General features: G+C 41.7%; 1 protein-coding gene across 1 annotated transcript in view; it reads right to left on the bottom strand.

Moving 5' to 3' along the window:
• Positions 1-19,490, bottom strand: part of ABCC1 (ATP binding cassette subfamily C member 1) — a 48,335-nt gene that overhangs the window by 9,858 nt on the left and 18,987 nt on the right. The window contains 15 exon segments of the mRNA XM_048320465.1: positions 736-874; positions 2,005-2,089; positions 6,339-6,516; positions 6,876-7,043; positions 8,115-8,291; positions 9,390-9,516; positions 10,346-10,415; positions 10,899-10,986; positions 11,359-11,505; positions 13,970-14,173; positions 15,447-15,539; positions 16,200-16,361; positions 17,098-17,275; positions 17,951-18,178; positions 19,189-19,320. Coding sequence (XP_048176422.1) covers positions 736-874; positions 2,005-2,089; positions 6,339-6,516; positions 6,876-7,043; positions 8,115-8,291; positions 9,390-9,516; positions 10,346-10,415; positions 10,899-10,986; positions 11,359-11,505; positions 13,970-14,173; positions 15,447-15,539; positions 16,200-16,361; positions 17,098-17,275; positions 17,951-18,178; positions 19,189-19,320 — 2,176 coding nt within the window.

Raw genomic sequence — 19,490 nt, 5'->3', positions numbered from 1 at the left:
TCCAACATTCCCTCAGGGGAGGCACACATCATCCTTCCCTTGTCATCCAAGGGAAGGGAGGAGTAGGGAGGGAGCTGCCTGAAGTAACACAGAGCATCAGTAGCAGAGCCAAAAACTTCACTGAGGAGCTCCAGTTTCTGGCTCTTTCTTTGTACCACAAGATTAAAAAGCCTTCAAACCAACCCTTACTCCACATGGCTTCTATCCTATGATCTATCTTCAACCAACAACAAGCAATCCAAGCTTGGATTCAAGCAACATTGCTAGGAGGTGTTAACTGCCACTTTCCCAGTCTCAGGTTTCCCAAAAAGGCCTGGGTATCCTGGGATTAGATACTTATGTCTACAGTGGAAATTTGCCTTAAATTCATCTGACTCAATTGCAGCCCCTTACACTGAAGGGCAGTTTTCATTAGGTCACCTAATTTGTCATAGCCTCTCCAAGAAATAGCTGCAAGGTTTTCATTTCTCCTTCTAAACTTTGATGTGGTCAGACCCATCATCTCACACAGAAGTTTTGTGTTGACATTCTTTCCACAGGCAAACACGGGGCTCAAGTTCGGGAGCAGAGGGCACGGCAACACTTCCATCAGGTATTACACAACAAGCAGCAAGTTCAAGAATTCACTCAGCCTGTTCTCACACCAGTTACATGGTCTTCAGAAGTTATTTTCTTCTGAAACAGATTTTTCCAAAACTGAACGAGGGCACAGGAAGTGGCAACTGGAGACCTTACCCTCCCAGTCTTTGCTGTGTCAGCCTCCGTCAGTTTCCAGGAATTCTTCTCAGCAAGTGGCTTCTGCAGCTCTGCTGTGCTGCTCTGCTGTTGTGGCTTCCCAGTGTCCCTGCTGTATGTTGAAGAGTTACTGAGTTGCCTGTTTGAAGACGTTTATTTTTCAGTCTTAGCTTGACATAGGACAGGTGTTTATCTCACAACTGGGCTTTGACAGTGCACAGCTCCCAGTCAGTGGTTTACACTCCTATGGAGATGTCCTAACCAGCCATCACAGGGCAGAGGTTACTCGGACCTCCCTCCTCCTCTCAGTGCACTGGTCCCAAGCACTCATGTTCAGGTGCAAGTAACAGATAAAGTCGACAGATAAAGAAGTCTTGGTTGCACAATCCCACTCCAGAAAGAAAAATGCTCTGTGACATCAAGACCAGCCTTTCCAAACCTCATCATCAGCACAGCAGCAGCTGGAGTGCAAAAAGGGTACCTGCACTCACCTCAAAAAAAGCAATTTAACTCCCAGGCACTCATTAGCTTCCAGAAATACAGTGTCTCTAGGGTCCCATAAGAATAAGGCATAGACTAGGAGATGATTTTGGAAAGGTATCATCAGAGTGACTTGCAAGCACAGCAGCAGCTGCTATTAGGTCAGACTAAAGGTCCACCTGGCACTTCATCCCATCTGACAGCAGTCAAATGCAGAAGCCTTGGGAACACACACAAAAGCTGGACCAGCCAGTAAAACACTCTCCCTTTTATGCAAGCCAAACCCACAATATCTTGCTACAATACAAGAGTTTCTTCACATGGAAAGAGTATTGTGAGAGCTGTGCGTGTGCAGACACAAATGTGCAACAGCCTGTACCAGCCTGGAGTGGGGCTGCAGCTCCAGAGGTTCAAGTGCCACGTGCCAGGGGCAGCTCCCACACAGACAGAGACTGAGCCCACCCACTGCAGAGATCCAGCTTGTATGGACACAAGTAATGTGCTCCCACCAGCAAACCTTGTCCTGCTCAGCCAGAGAGGGGCCTGGATGAGGCCACGTGGTGCTGTGCTTACATGGGTGCTCCAGCTGCCTGCTGGAGCATTTCCTACTGCTGGACCTGGAACCACAGAGCAGCAGCAGCTTTGCCTGTCTCATGCTGATGGATCCAGCATGATATATTTTCTTCTAACAAATACCATGACCATCAAATTACCGTTTATTCACATCTGAGTGACTGGTTTGAAAGGATGCAGGGCAAGAGGAAGAAAAAAATAAAGGAGAATACACACCTATGCATAAGCTTTTCAGGGCCTTCATTCACAAGGACTCCATTTTCTATAGGCTTGCCTTCCTTTGCAGATGGACTACTTGTATCTGAGAGGGTGAAAAAGTAAAAGTAAACATGAAAATGGTTAGGCAAAGAGACACAAGCATTTCACTTCAATCTGAATTGCCAGTTGCAGTCTTAATATGCAAACGAAGCAGGGAACACAAGTATTTACAAATAATAACAGAAAACTGACCAGGTGTTTAAAACAAATCTCTCACCAAATCAGTTTAGTTCAACCCCCAACAGGGTTAAGTGCCAGGACAGGGAACATTTATTTTTCTAGAAAATGTAGGTCAGTAATGATAACGTAATACAATAATGAGGACATACTTTATGTTCAAGCATGCAACACCAAGTCACATGTGACCCACTCCATGGGAAAAAACCCAACACTCCAGCCACTCCTTGTCAAACCACAGTTCCTACATAGTTAGTTAAAAATTATTTTTATTTTAAAATGCAATGAGAAGACATTCTGTAAACGATGGAGTGAAGCTATAAGAACAGCAGGCACGTGCTAGTAACTTTGAGTCCTCCTGCAAAGCTGAGCAGGAAGAAACGTGCAAAAGCCTGGTGTTTTAGGCAACTGTAGGAATCAGGTGACTTTAAGCAAGAGATCTTTCCATGAATTGTTATCCCACAACATCCCACTTGTACCAAGATGTGGCACACTCCAGAAAACCTGTCAGCTTGAAATAGCACCCTTTTTTGAACAATTTAATTCAGTGTAATATAGTGCCATGAGTAAAACTTCTAGGTTCAGGTTATGACACTTTTCCTTATAAAAACCAAATGTCTGACTCCTGAAATGTTAGCCGTCAGTAAATGGAACTCTATTTTCATGTGTGAAAGTTAATTTGGAATTTGCAACAAGGAGTTTTGCATTTTTAAAGGCTCTGCATAGTTTATGCAAAGATACCCACCTGAAAATATTCAAAAGATATTCAGGAAAATTTGTGTAGATCTAGAGTCTGACATTTTCATGTTTTTATACTAAAGCACATATATGCATAAAAACAGATCATCAGCACATTAACTGTGGACTGCTTTCCTTTCCAGTCTGCAAACTGAATATTGGTTCATTACTCTAAAAACCCAAAGATAAATTGTTCAGCATGGTCTTAACAAAGACAAAATGCAGAGAATGTGAAAAAGTTCAGTAACTTAGTTCTTATTCATATGAATAAGGACCAACCAAGATGGGACTGCTAGTTATTTTAAGCACTTGACAGCATTTGTTTTGAAAGGCTCCCATATGAAAAACAGCAAGCATTCCAGTGACATACTGCTTTAGAACATTGCTGAAGAAAACAAAACCACAAATAAACCATCCTCCCCTAAAAGCTCAAATTTAATTTCATGTTGTAGGCCACAAAGATTTCTTGCTTATACCGTATTTAGCTCTGAGAACAAAAAATGCTCAAGACTGCCATAGTAAATCTGACACATGCACTTAGGGTATAACCCCACTAATGAGGGTTTTGCAGAAAAAAGTACCCAGAAATTATAAAAGGGAACAGCTGTGAGTACTGAATACACATTTGAGAACAAAAGGGACCCTCAGGGCTCAATTCTGAATGATGTTTCTCTTGGTACACTCACTACATTTCTAGGTCCAGGGTGCATCTTTAAAGTTTCCTCATGGAAGCCTTTCAGACACAGAATTGCTGCTGCTGAGTTACCTACAAGCTGCCACACCAACTGCTGCAGCTCACACAAACAAGGACATGCAAACCGTGCAAATACCTTCCACTGTGCAGATAAAATTCTTCTAATAATGACTCAGTCTCTTGTAAATAAACTGCAGTTACTCATATTACTCTCCAAGGCAAGCACTAATATAAAGCCACATGGCAAACAGTTACCTGTTTCCAGAGGTTGAATCGTTCCTTCTAATGAAGGATCTGACTCTAAAAGCATATATAATTAACTTTTTTCCAGAACACACTCTACCATTTTCAATCTTTACAACCACACATCCAAGTAGAATAACCTAAACCACAAAACCCAAGGCAGAATCAAGTTTGCTGAAATTGACCTATTTTTAATCCCAAGCCACAAACACAGTTTTCCCACACAGAGAAGAAACCCCATGAAGCTGAGGATGGGAAAGGCAGCAGTAGAGCACAGGTAACCCTCAGGAATCCCAAAGTGAGAAAAAAAGTCTGGGAGGCAACAGGGACCAGAGCTGCAGTCAAACCTCAGGGGCTGGGTGGGAGGAGAGGCTTTCCCACCCTAGGAGAGCAGATGCATTCCAGCCAGAAAGTACCAAACCACAGTGTTCTCAGGCTGCCAACACAGAGCTTCAGACACGAGGGAGCCTCCCTTTAGGAGTGGGTGCGCAGATACCCTCCAGCCAACTCAGTCTGACTCCTGTCACAGACTCCTGTGTCCATCCAAGAGCCTGTGATTCTTAGTAATAGTGACCTTTACACATTCAATAAACATGAATATCATCCCTGTGAATCAGACAAGAAATTACTCTACTTTTCACTTTTTACCATTGGCAGAAGATCACTTGAGTGGAACTGATGAACAAATATGCTGCAAATAGGCCAACCCTGTGATACAGCAATCCACTCCAGATCACCAGGGTCATACTGAAGTTAGAAGTGCTTTTTATTAGAAAACTGCAGAGAACCATGGCAGAAGATAAAGCACTGGCTCACTTTCCAAAAGAAAATTCAGTAATTAAATGGAAAAATAAAGTAATTTAGTTTAATGAAAAGGATTTCAAAACCTACTTTTCCACATTTGAAAATGGGAGAAGACAAAGACTAAAAGAACAAGACTTAATATTAAATGAGGCAAATCTTCATATTAAAGTCAACTTGTTAACTGCCTAGGGAAGCACAGAGAAAGTTTATTTGCCTACAAATTTCACATACACTGAAGACTGCAACAAGTCTGACTGTGCCCTAAGTAGCTACAGAAGCACCTACAGAACATACACAGAAGTTAACCTGATCCTGCTTCCACGGAACCTCTTCCCACAAGCTCTCCACAGTGAGACACCCACCCATGCAGCACCTGCTGCTTAGAGCATCCACCCAAACCAGCATCCCAGTCTGCAGAGCAACAGCTGGGACTACCACAAGAACTTTCCAAGAGGAATGCTAGCACACAGCAGGGCAGCCTGAGCTTGAGCCTCGAGATGACAGACCATCCCCAAATCCAGCTCCTTGGAAGAGGGAGCCAGGAGAAGATGCCACCTTGCACAGGCACGAAACAAACCCTGCCCGTTCCTGACTCCAGGGGCAGCCTGGTGCCAGCCTGGACCTAGAGAGCTGCCCCAGGGGCACAATGCAAATTGGCAGCCTGGAACAATCAGTGGAGGTTTCAGAGGTAGAGCTTCGGAGAGCAAGGCAGACCATCACAGCCCTCCCACAGGCAACTCTGACATGAGCACCAGGAGCAGCTCCTTGCCAAAGGAAGCCCTTCAACACCTCTTTAACACTTCCCAGCTGCATCAGTGCAGGTAAATGTGGCACCACTTCCATTTTGCCCATGATGGACATGTGAGGAGTACACCAAAAAACACCTCTGTGTTCCCTCTAGGGAATGGGAAGGAACCAACAGTTTTCCAAATAGAAGACAAAGCAAAAAGCAGCCTCAGAGGCCCCTCCTTGTTCCCAAAGCCTTGTCTGCAGCACTCAGCATGTGCTACCAAACACAACTTAACCCCAGCCAGCACAGTGCAGGGGTTGCTTGCTCTTCTCAGCAGGAGTGTCAGGAAATCACCACAGGCAAGAGAGTGAAGAAAACAGGCTGGAGGCAAAGACTAAGTTCCCCTATTAAAATCCAATACTGCAACTGTCTGTAGATAAAAGAAAAATAAATCTAAAGTATATTCCTGTACCAGTGCAACTCTACAGCTGTTTTGTAAAGCAGAAGCAGGAGTCAAGGACAGCAGGTAGAGCACTGAGCCGCTTCTTCCTCCTCCCCATCCCCAAAGGAATTAGCTGCATAAAGAAGACACATCTTAACAGAGACAGGAAGGGTGCACAAACCCCAGCTGGCCTTCATGCAGTCTCACTACCATCTGAATTTTGCACTGAGAGGAAATTTTACTACAGATCTGTAACACATTTTCCTATTTTTAAGAAAGAATGTGTGTTTAACCTCACAGCCTTCAACATCCTCAAGAAGTAAGCACCTCTACCTATACAGGCAATCACAAGAAATAGTAATTTCTTTTAACTTTCCTACCTACAGAAAGTACTATGGTTTTTCCTTTAACAGGACTCCCTTACTAAGACAACAGACATCAAGAGAGTTTATTTGTGAGCTTACCACTGTTCTCCATGGTTTGCTCAGCATTAGCATATGTACGAAGAAACTCAGCAAAAGCCCCATCCTGCTGCAGCAGCTCCTGGTAGGAGCCCATCTCAGAGATTTCTCCATCAGTCATTACCAGAATTGTATCCATTTGAGGCAGATAGTTGACTGCATGGGTTACCAAAACCCGAGTCTAAAAGGCAAAAGAGAAATAAAGGGTTTCTATCATCTCAGATTAGTGAATACCATGGTTGGACTACTGCTCTTTACTGCTTGAATTCTGTGTATAATAGGATAGTAATGAGGGCCAGGCATGCAGCATTTTTAAGAGAAAATTGTCTTGATTTTTCCATTAAATAACTTTGAATTACAGAAACCAAAGCACCTTTCACAACAAAAATCTCAGTGCTTTATAAAGTCCTCTAAAAATTGCAGAAGGATTCTTTCATTTTTCAGATGTTAGAAACAAAAGCCTAAATATGCAACTTGACAAAGTTGTAATTATTTGAACTCAGCCCAGAAAAAGCATTCTCTAGAGACATTATAACATACTTTATTTTTCAGGATTCCTTTCGGTCCAATAACTTTTTCAAAAATATGTTTTCCAACATGAGCATCAACAGCTGATAAGGGATCATCAAGTAAATAGACATCTGCATTGCAGTAAACTGCCCGAGCAAGACTGACTCGCTGTTTCTGTCCTCCAGACAAATTCACGCCCTGGGAAAACAAGAAAACGTGGTCCTTTATTTACAGCTGAAAGATGATGTCTTGATACAGCTCAGGAAAGACACAAGTCATAGGTGATTTATTTAAATTAGAGGAATTTCAACATTGCATGGAACAGATCTCCACAAATAATTTCATTACCACAACAGCATAAGCAATCAGTCACAATCCTCTTGGAAGGAAGCACATCTATTCTGTTCTCACTGACAGTGAAGGGCTAGTCAAAAAAAAAAGTTTGCTAGTCTTGTAAAGCAATTAACCTTGACTGACCTACCTAACTCTGTACAATCAGAAGCTACTTTTCTTCTCAGCTCTATTTCTGCACTGCTGCCTCTGATTCAGGAAGCAAACTCTCTTCACGCTCTACAATGTGACTGGCCTGCTGACCAATGAGGAAGATAAAGCTGCACCTTTACTGCATGTGGGGCTGCCAGCTCTATGGACAGCTGGGAGCTACAGCCCACCTGGACCCCGCCAGCAGGCAGAGCACATGTGCCAGTACCTGAGGGCAGCAGCTCAGAGAAGCCCCAGCAGCCACACACACACCCCCTGCCAGCTCCTGGTACAGGGCACCGGCTCCTGCTTCCACAGCACAGCACTACAACATCCATGCGAGTTCCCAAACCCCACACCACCCTTGCTTCAGTAACCAAGGGCCAGATTCGGGGTGATGGTTGTTTGTGTGAACTGTGGTTTGGATTTTCCAGGGGGAGGTTGGGGTTGGAGGGGTGTTTGCTTGTTTTTAATGAAACTGAAGTGTTCAGAAGATTTTTCTCTTCCTGTTTCTATATATTTTTCAGCTTTATGACCATAGCAACTTAGAGACAATTAAAAACTGTCACTACAAGATGGTTTTACATTCCTAACTGAGGACAGGTTTCCTTCCTCCCCTTTGAGGCTTAAAGAGAAGGAAAACACACTTCAAATCTGCATCTTATTCTAGAGGATTTCTGCTCTGAATGTTTTAAATTCAATACAACTTTGAGATAAAGTAAAATAGAAGTCACACAGCCTTAACTACAAGCAATAGCACTGTTAAAGGTGGAGTGGGTATTGAAATACCTTTTCTCCTATTTCTGTTTTGTCTCCTGAAGGAAGAATCTCTACATCAGGCAGCAGTGCACAGGCCTCGATCACACGCTTGTACCGGCTCTCACTCATCTCCCTTCCAAAGACAATGTTATCTTCCAGAGTTGCATTTTGGACCCAGGCCTGCTGAGGAACATAGGCTACAGAGCCCTGCAAGAAAAGTAAAGTTCAGTACTTCAGACTAAGAGTCTGCACAGAGAGTCAAAGCACAGCAGGGCTTTGTGAGGCAGGCAGTGCTAATCACCTCACAAATTACCTACAGTCATTTCCAAACAAAGTACTTCTTGGGCTACCACCTCCTCCAAAATGTTATTTTTATAATCCTCTCTACAAGTGAATGTATCAAAGTGCATTGGTGGAAAATAAAGGACTTCAAACAAAATATGATTAACATAAACCTGGAGGAAACATTTGTTTAGAGAACATTTGCACAATTACTGCATGTCAAAAGTATTACTTCTTTCATATAATTATAAATTATGTTCTGCACAAAAGAGTTTAATCTGGAATGCAAGTGTTTAACAAATGTACCCCTGCCAAGAGATTTCTGTAGAAAGCAGAGGAAGTGGTTTTCATATAAAAGTCACTTCAAAGGAAGAGACTGAGATAATACAGAGTATTTTGCTTTGAGTATCAGTTCTGCCTTCTCTTTCTGCACTAATAATTAGTGATTCAGATCTCAACTACTTTATTTTTCCACAACAATTTTGAAGGTGGCCAAACCTACAGACTTTCAAATGGAACGTATTTGTTTTGCTCTTAAAGTAATTTTCTTTCCAGGTCATTTTTTTCTCTGTTAGCTCTGTGCAGCTCTGATGTCCAAGAACAAACGAACTGCAACAGCAGCTTTTCCCACATTCAGGTCTCTGGGTGCACCCTCTCTCCTTGTAATTCTCTGATGTCTAAGAAGGTAGGGCCCAATACTGCTCTTCCTCAGAGAATATGTAACAGGGAATCCCCATCTCATACCCAGCTGCTAACAAGACTCACCAGAACACTCATCTTTGACACCTCCATTGTTTTATGTGGCTAAATCTGACACCAACAGATTTGGATGCTGTGGGGTCAAGGCTTAACAAGCAATTACACAGAGTGCAAGCTAAGGCATATACATGGTTTGCCAGGAAATCAGGCTAAAAAGTGCATTCATTTGAAACGCTCTCTCTTCCCTCTTCACACTACCTGGAAATCTAGAAACCCTCTGGCACTACCCACAAACAGCTGAACAATTCTTCAGGCATGTCACACCTTGACAACCACGTAGCCTTCCTTTTTGTCCATCTCCCCCAGTAATGCAGACAGCAGTGAAGACTTTCCACAGCCAACTTGACCAACAACAGCCACCAAGGAGCCTTCGGGAACAGTGAAATTAATGCTGAAATAAAGTGCACATAATTCAGCCTTGCTTGCTGGCACACCCCAGTAGTTAAACAGTCAATTGAACTGCCCAACCAAAACCAGCTGCAGTGTGAACACCCACTGCAAATACTGACTCAGTGCTGAAATTTCAACTGCTTGAAAATCCAAACCTCTCATTCAGAAAGCACCCAGTTCTCCTCATATTTAGAACACAGCATCTTAATATGTAATTAGTCAAAAGGGGAAGAAAAAAGAAAGAAAAAAAAGCACTGTGACCCAGCCTTGCCAAGATTTCTCTCAGGTGTTCTATGAACATACATGTAAACACAGCATTTTTGTCCCAAAGAATTTGCCATTTAAGGCCCAAGAAAAAGCAGCCAAAGTTAAGAAAGGGAACAGGGCACAGGGAAGACAGAGCTTGTAGCTGCGTCACTGTTTGCTTTCTGCAGCCTGGGATCAGGGATAGCAGAGTACAGTGAGAATCAGGCTGTAAAACGGAGCCTGTGGATACAGGCAAACAGGAGGGACCAGAGCTGGCTGCATCCTCTAGCTGTGCTCATCCCACCTGCAGCACACAGCAAGAGCCCGGAATGCCCTGCAGCTCTCTCTTCCTCCATCCCTACATCTCTTGCTACCACCCTTTATGCATTCCATAAATGCAATAAAATCAAAGTCCCTCTAGTTCACAAAGCCCCAATCAAAAAAAAAAAAAAAATATAGAACTGATGTTATTTGTTCTCTCTCTATGGCAACAAACTCTTCTCCATATGTACTCTATAACTCAAATATAGATCATTTGTGATGCAGAAAGATTATGGAGTGGAATGAAGGGTACCAATCCCTACCTATTCAGCAAAGGAGGATCCGTTTTGGCCCAGCTAAACGTTGCATTCTTCACAACAATGCATCCTTCAGCTGCAAAGAGAAAACTCATATTTATAAAAGTACCAGTGCAAGCAGCTAAACTGTGTGCTCTGGATCCTGCCACAGAAGTCAATCCAAACACACATGGGCAGAGGTATAAATCTACTTTTTCAGAACAACAACAACCCACTGCTTACCAAAAACTTGTGTTCTGCTTTTACTGAATTTAGCAGAGGTTCCAAGCTTACCCTTACTCAGGAACCAAGAGGTACATGAATGTCAGCTACACAGAGATACCAACTAAATCAGCTGCATCTCTAGCACTGCAAAATCAGTTGTGGAGTGGAGAGGAAAGAAACTATCTGAGAAGGAAGAAGAACCTTTACATAATTTTCATTTTACAAACTCCCGTCTCTGTTTTTTGGCTCAAATTTATCAGTGAAACCCACCAAAAATGCAATAAATTTGTTATAGAATGCAAAAGAAACCACCCAAACCTGTACACAATTATTTGCAATAGGCAAAGAAACTCACCCTCTTTTATGGGACCCCTGACTATGCTGTCAGGATCTAACTCTTCATGAGACAGGAACACCCTGAGGCGCTTCAAGGAGACACTGGCCTGCATGGAAAAAGGATGCAGAGCTATTTATACTCTGCTTTTTACATTTAAGTGCTCACTGTTTTGTGCCACATACACATTGTATCATTATTATGCACTCCTAATCCCTCCTTAAATCCACTGCATAGTTGCTTGGATAGTCATCAAACTTTCACTTCCCAACCCACAAGAAATATGGGTGATGTCAGGAACACCCATCCACCATAACTGGGATTATTTCACTTGCACAGCACTTAACACACAGGAACTGCAAGGCCCCTTCCAGAGGTGGCCAAATTTCCCCAGTGGTCATTCTCTAAGCAGGGGAATGTAATCTTTCCACCCAGGGCCTTCCTTCTGCACAGGAACACCTGTTAATGACTGAAGTCTTACTTCTACTATGCTGCTGATGACCATAGGAAGCATGTTCAGTGGAAACCTGAGGATGTTGAACAATGCCAGAGAAACAAAGGCCTTCTGAGCATCCAAGGTGTTGTTCTTATTTATGATGACATACACAGCAAATGTGGACAGGGCGACCTGAAACAAAATGTAAGGGTTACAGTGAGGGTAACGTGCCTTAAAGCCACCAAGTCAGGAGTACACAGTCTGACAACTGGAATCAGAAGACTATAAATCAAACAAAGAAGAATGTTCTGACAACTTTCTTGTTCCTGACAACACTTTTTGCAAAAGGAACACATGATTTAAATCTACTGTTGTAAAAAGAAGTAGATGGCTCCTCTTGGAAAAGTGGTTAAGTGCTCACTTTCTTCACGTAGCAAAGGCGAAAGCACAAATGTCCCAGGTCACACAGTAGGAGAAGGTAAGTAGAGAAATGATCACTGGTCTTTTTTCCTGATCTCCTTCAGTTTTAAGGCACTCCTCATAGTATCAGATATTAGATCAGTAACATATATAGACAGAAGAGTTAGAAGCGTCCCAATACAAACCTGTTTCATATTTTGTAGAGACTACCACAACCCTAGATTTCCAAATACAGCCCACTTTATTATGGACAGACCATTTTCCAACAAACCTGAAATGTTATTGCATTACAAAGATGAAGCCTTTTAGTAACTACAATTTTCTGCTGTGAACTGTTTCAGTTTCATACTGAAACAAGAAAATTACACGGAACCATTTTTATCATGAGTCCTAAGCTATAAAAATAATTCCAAACATCCATATACTTTTTTTTAATGTGTTGAATAAATTATAGTAAAATTAAACCAAACTAAGTAAAACCAGATGTTTACTTTCAGAACTATTCCCTTCATAGTGTTTTCTTCTGTGATAATACCACTCATACCTCAGTATATCACAAGATCCAGCAGCTTTTTCCCACAGACTGCCACTTAAAACAAGAAATCAAGGTAGATAAACCTCTGGCATCGCTCCTCCTAAAAGACTTGAGATAATGAGCTCTCCACCGAAGGAACAGTCTCATCTAAGCACAGCATCCATTGAAGACATCAGTTATTTCTGTTAAAAAATCTGACTGCTGTGAGGACATGTATTGTTCTTGGTGCAGCAGCTGTCTCAGCTGCGCCTTGTACAGGGGCTTGTTTGTACAGCCCTTAGTTTGGACAACCACATCCCAGGGAGAAAGCCCTCCCATGGAGATCAGAAACAAACAGGGTCCAAAGAATAACCTCACAAGCAGCATGTCTGCGCTGGTGTTACCAGCAATTAGTCTGAAATACACCCTTATCAGCACACACAGCAGCAGGGGAGGTACTGCAAAACGAGTACCCTGGCACTGTTATTAAACAGTGTTTTTAAAAACCCTGGCCATGGAAAGAGAGGAAAGAGTAGAGGAAATAAAAGTTTTGAATGTCAAAAGTGCTTTCAAGTAGGCATTTGCAATAATTTTTTAAAATCAAAATATACAAAAAAAAACCCCCAAACATCCAAGAAACAAGATGCTGAAGAGCAGCCTTGCACTTTGGGTTGTGCCCCAGTGGCAAAGCTCCCGTGGAGCCACAGGTACACATCCCCCGTGTGTGCTGGAGCAGAGCTACACGTTAACCAATCTGTCTTCTCAGGCTCCACAGAACAGCATCAGGGACTCCACCTGCAGAGTTTTATTTAGAAATTTCATTTAATAATGTATTTATATTAAGATAATCTCAGACTTCTTTTAGAAAAGCATTCACTTAAGAATGCAGCTGATGCTTCCTACCCAGGGCACTGCTTCTCTGCCTTTCATCATGCCTAGAGCATAATGTAAACTCTATAAATGTTTGCAGGGAAGGAATCTGAGGCTGGAAAGTACACTTAAACACCTTCAACTGGAACAGCACATATTTTATCCTAATGTAGGCACGGCTTTTAATTGCTTCTGCAGACAAGAGCAATGGCCCCTTGTTCTAATAGGGTCTGAAGCAATTTTGATGTGATTCACTCTTCTCTCCCTTGTATTAGTTGAAATGTAAGCTAACCACAAGCACAGGAAGGATGTTTCACGTAGCGTGGATTTTTTTTTTTTTTTTTTTTTTAAAGAATTTGAAGCCATCTCAGGCTACACAATGGCTTTGCCTCTTCCACACTGTTCTTAAACAGATGCTGGAGAACCCTGGCCAGAGTCACTCCTGGAGCACAACATCCCATTTAACCAGGAACTCTTATGTAAGGGCCTGATGCTCTCAGAAACACATTGAAGTAAGGGATTTTTTTACTCTCCTAAATCTGACCATACCTTTCATCTTAGGTTCCTCAAGTACTCAACCAAAAATAGGAGGGGATGCAGAGGAGGTTTTAATTTCCGATACTTTGGCCATTAACTTCTAGAATACATCCAACCTGAATGTTACTGAGTTTCAGAGAAAACAGTAGTGCCTTTCCATAGAGAAGTGGACCCCTAAGTGTTCCATCACCCACCACTCTGGAGGGCATTTTGACTCAACTCATTAAAACACAAAACCAAAAGAAGTCCTCAAGTGCTGCCTTGGAAACCACAACCCCAAAAAGGAGAAAAGACTTCTAGATTTGTTTCACTTACCAAAAACGGAGCACAAACCCAAGTGAAGGTTGCCATTGCAGCAAGGTAAGCAGATTTTTTTAGGACTTGGAGTTCTTTCTGTCTGATCTCTAATACCTTCTCTCTGAAGGCTAATTCCCAAGCATAAAGTTTCAGAACTTTAATCCCACTGAGAATTTCATTCATCAGCTTAATTCTGTTGTCTTTGCTCTTCATTTGAGCCACCTAAAAACAACATTGCAAAAAATAATTAACAGAGCACAATACTTGGCAGAACCTCAAAGTTCTGAGCTTTCTATTTTGCAATGGCAAATTTACCTCATTATCATCAAATGCTTACTAGCTTCCCAAGCAGGAAATCTGAGATACTATCTGAACAAACAAATATGCAGAATTAACAAGACGTTTTAAACCAATTAAAAGAATGCTTCATGTAACTACAAATCCAAACCAAGATCAGAACAATTGTGGCACTGGTTTAAGTATGATTAACCCTGCGTTAGGGAGCCCTGAGACTCAGGTACAATATGCAGTTAAAAAATAAACCACTAAGATGTGCAGCTTGCATCTAACCTTAGACCAAACTTGATTTTGCTTCATTTTCAGCAATATCAATGGCTTTCTGATGGTGTACTAAGGCAAGAAGCTTTCCATTCAGCCATTCTTAAGTTTCCATCTTCCTAAAATATTTTAACGAGGGCAGTGCAAAGCTGAACTGCTGCTGACTCAGCAGAGGCAGCCAGCAGAATGCACTGGCACAGCCATCCCAGACCAGAGGCAAGGTGGCTGTGGCAGGCCAGGTGCCCCTACCTCTCCCCTGTGGGAATCGAATGCTGTAGCATGTTTTAATGAACTTCTAACTAAGGTTTCACTTAAGCATATCAATCTTTTCTGACATTCAGCAAATTCAGTCAGTAGTGAAGTCTGCACAAAGCATGTGGTGGGGCTGTTGGAAGTAGTTTTTGCAGGAGAAAACTTGAATTTGAGTCTACGCTTATTTATGTGCGCTCTCTGTAACAAACTGATCCCCACTAAATAAAATCAACAAGGGATCAAAAACAGCCAACAACTAAGACTTCCCCTTCTTCATCTCTCCAGGAAGCAAACAATAAAAAGGACAAGCTACACATCCTGGAAATATGAATATTTCATTCATTCAGGTTCATTAAGCAGACAGTAGTTCACATTTGCACTTTAGTTTTTAGGCAATTTAAAAACTGAACTAATTCCAATTCAATCACTGGACATCTCATGAAGCTGCCTAAAGCGCTACCTTGGTCTTCACTAGTGCAAATTTTTAGACCATTATGCACAGATCAGCTATAAGGCTGAAAAATGCATGAGTTTGTTTGTCCTGAATACACAACACCTCTGACCTTTCTTTCCCTTCCCTTTTTTTAAGGGATAGACAGAGGGATGGGAAAAAATAAAAGGAAAAACCTACAGGAGCAAGTCAAAGAACAGATGTTTCTTAAAAGCACTATATAGAGGTGCTAACCTGATAGGTTTTTGTCTTCATTGCCATCACAGCGTTTACTGGAACCAGAAGGATCATGACAGCAACCCCTGCCAGCACTGAAGGACCTAAATTCTGAAAAGTACATAATTGCAAGCATTTATTCAAACTAATTTTTCAAAATCTTGACTCAAACCACTTCATACACTACAGAAAATCATTCTGAAATAGGTTTTCAGCTTGGGGGAAGAAGAGGAGGATCAAGTAGGGGCTTAGGTTAATATCTATATACTTTGACTTTTGAAACAAACATACATAGCCCCCATTTAGAGGTACATATAGCTCAATCTCTCTCCAAATAGCTCGCTATACACACACACAAATACGTTTTAACACTTTCCACTTTTTGCTGATTTGTCTGTTCTTCTGAAGAAGAATCAGCCCAGTGCTATGTGAACCAGAAATAGGAGACATCTTCCATGGTGACTCTAGAACCAAGAGAACTTTTAGTTAAATCAAGGGACATATAAGATACTCTGGGTGCTGCAGTGCCTCAAAAGATAACAGCTCCCCTCTGCATCCTCCCCGTACGAGCTCAGATGTGAATTCAGAACCTCCTGCCTTCCTTCTTGATGGCAGTGACAAAAGCAGCTCTGAATGGCTTCCTAATAAACAGCACTTTCCCCTCACTGCTGCAAACCCTCCAGTGATCTCAACAACAGCTGTGTGTAGTCACAGAACCATGAAAGCAGCACATTGCCAAAGTCAAAACAGGAAACAACACACAGTGCTCACCTGCCACAGTAAGTACAGTGCTAGTATCACCTGGAAAGGTGCAGACCAAATCATGTTTATATAGGTAGCCAAGTCCATGAATCTCTGAGCATCCACAGACATCAGATTCACAATCTCACCCACAGTAGAAGTCTTCCTAGCAGAATTTGTGATAACAAGTGCCTACATGTAAGTAAAAAATAAAAAACAATTAAAACAACATGAGGGCAGACTTAGTCATTTGCATTTTCTCCACAGAATTCAATTGCTTTACAGAACTGCTTCTTTAAAATTACAAGCAATCCTTTTCCTCCTTCATACTCTGTTTACCATATACACCTGGCAAAATGCAAGTTGAACAGTTTGAATCAATCAGCTGGGCTTAAGCTAATACAGAATTAAAGTCAATAAGCAAACTTTGGGGTTAGGGCTGGTGGTTTGATTGCTTGGGGGTACCATTTACTAGGTTTGTTTTGTGTTTTTGTTCTAGTGTAAGAAGTGGAATCTTAATTTCTTGTGACACATTTATCTAACACAGAGCTATTGGTCCTCAGCCGTCTAAAATGTTCCATCTTATTCTAAGGTAAGGTGGCACTGCTGGTAAATCTCAAATGAAGTTGTAAATGTAGATGCACCTTAATTTCTGCACCAACTGAAGCACTGCACACCCCTAATCTAACGAGGCAAGGTTTCTTATTTGACAGTGAGAAGCAGCATATTAACTAGTAAATTAGAAAACTGCCCTAGCTTAAAGGCTTTTATTTATAAATTAGACATGCTCTTATTTCTATTAAGAGTTAGGAATCAGCATACCAGAGTCTCCTAACTTATTATTCAGACTTAAGTGATGCATCCTCACAGTCACAGATACTGCATATTTGCAGTCACAGCATTGTTGTACATTTAAAGAAACACCTACCTTTCGATAAATTACACCAACAATGGCTGTTTTGAGCCTCATTCCAGTTACAAAGCAAATATGAAAATACTGGTGAAGAATCAGTGTCTGAAGACAGGCACAAACAAACAGCAGCACCGTATAAAAGTAGCCTTGCCAGTTTGGGGCAGCTTTGTTACTTACAAAGTTGAGCAGCAACCTGTGGAGAGAGAAATGAGTTCTCTTGATAGATGGAAAACAGAACCAAATGTCATGGTTACACCCTTAGGTTATTCCAAACGTTGTATGGGTCATTCAAGCACCTAAAGTACCAAACTTAGATAAAACACTTAAGCAAACTTCTTGGAAACTAGAGATCATTTTCTATGAGCACACATCACTCCCTCCTTAAATACCACTCTGAAACATGGAGTAGCACATAGCTTACACGCACAGCATTCTCTTGGAGCTACACTGAAAAGTTTCATATCCCCTCCAGCTGAAATACAACCACTTGCACTTGCTTTACTTCTCAGCTCAAAGCAATACAAGCTCTCCCAGCCCCTCAGCTCTTTGCTGCATCACCTACTGTGATGTGTAGGCACAGAATAATTACAGGTTAGAACTGAGTAAACTCTCCTGCTATTGTTGATTATGTTCCTGCCCTGCCTTCCTGGTGTCAAAAAGGAAAATAAGAAGTCAAACATTTATTGCATGATGTTGCAATTTGAAAACCAATGGACCAAAATCACCTTTGTCTGTGGTTTCTCCCTTGTATGACACCTCTTCCTCATTGCATCAGCTGAAGGCAAAGCAGCTTGGGGAGTGAAATACCAGCATGTTTTAAAACCTGTTCACATACTTTTAATACAATAATAAAGTATATAGGTCTTACTTCAGAATTTCTGGGCCTGAAAACATCAAGAGATCATGTGCAGCTTTAAAAAGGAAGCTCATGAGAAAATAGGGTCCAAAGGTTTTGTATAAAACCTTGAATAAAGATGCTTCAGAGCTCTTCTGAGATGGTTTTATAATCAAAGCTTCAACCTCTTCTGTCACATCACCATTTGAGTCTCCTGATTTTTGCTGCTTTTTTGGCACATATAACATGTTTAGTGGTTGCCTGGAAAAACATGAGGTATAGAATGTAGCCTTTATTCAAGCATAAAGCCAACTGGAAAAATGTACACTATACAAACAGGATGTAAATTACCTCATTATGATTCTTAATAGTTTAACTGGGTTTTACTGTCAAACATTTTAAATCACACAACGTAACTACATGAACTGGCCATTCAGAAATGGCTTTCTTTGCTTGGATAGGTAACATTCCTGTAAATCTCTCCTGTAAGTCTTCCCTGGGGAATGAGGAATACGGCTCAGAGCAGAGGATATTATTATTCTAGAACCCAGTATGCTGAACTTCCATCAAAATCAAGGCTTCACTGTACCACCAGAGTTAAAAGACTGAAATCAGATTTATGCCAAGATATCCCCAATGGACTGAACACATTCTTTTCTTACATCTGGCTTATGCTAAACTACACGCTCTGAACTGAGGACAAGCTGTATGTAAAACACACTGTGTAAGCAAGCACGCAATTTTCCTTCAATGAAAAGGTGCTCCTATTTGCTGCAGCCAAGGATGATGAAAGTAGAATGGAGACTGCAGGCATGCAGTCTTTCTAATTTTAGTCATCTGGCTTAGATGCTCAGACTCCCTATATAGTCAAAAGAAAGGAATAAGCTGCTCACTTTTACACCCTGAACTACCCTCCTGAGGCTTTGCCAATTACAGAGGGAGCCCAAGCTCCTAAATTACATGACAGAAGTTGGTGTCCAAACATTCCCTCCCCAGGGAAAAAAAACCCCATACATCAAAAGTCACAGTAATAAGTTTTGGATCATGAAAGACTAAGGGAAAGTCAATGCAGCTCTTCATAAAGAAGGAACACAATGCCCTACTTGGTTCCTGCTCCGTGTGCACTTCAGGACAAACACAGGCAGCCACATGGGCCTTACAAAAGCAGGTTTGGTAACAAATGACAAATACCTCTAAGTAGAGGCTGAGTAACTTGAGCTTTTAAACCTTTATATCTTGGCAGAACTGGAAGCCAGGATAACTGAACTTACCTCTTGGTCTTTGACCACTCTTTTGCCCAATTTCTAGCCAAACCTGGCACTATTTCCTCTGATTTGTCCTCTTTATTTAATGACCACAGATCCTTGGCTTCCAAAGGACTCCGATAACCCTGAATCATCAACCTGCATTAGAAAGAATTAGCAAATAAATTTAAGAACACTAGAAATGTTTGTAGGCATATACAGACACAGATACATAGGCACAGTTGCATCTGGCCCCAGAACAAAGCCAGCTCTCCACAAAGATGCAGCTAGCACTAGTGCCTGCAGCAACACAGGTCCAGATGCTAAAA

This window comes from Corvus hawaiiensis, chromosome 16 (assembly GCF_020740725.1).
Source record: "Corvus hawaiiensis isolate bCorHaw1 chromosome 16, bCorHaw1.pri.cur, whole genome shotgun sequence".
Classification (NCBI taxonomy): Eukaryota; Metazoa; Chordata; class Aves; order Passeriformes; family Corvidae; genus Corvus; species Corvus hawaiiensis.
This window is presented reverse-complemented; position numbering and strand designations above follow the sequence as displayed.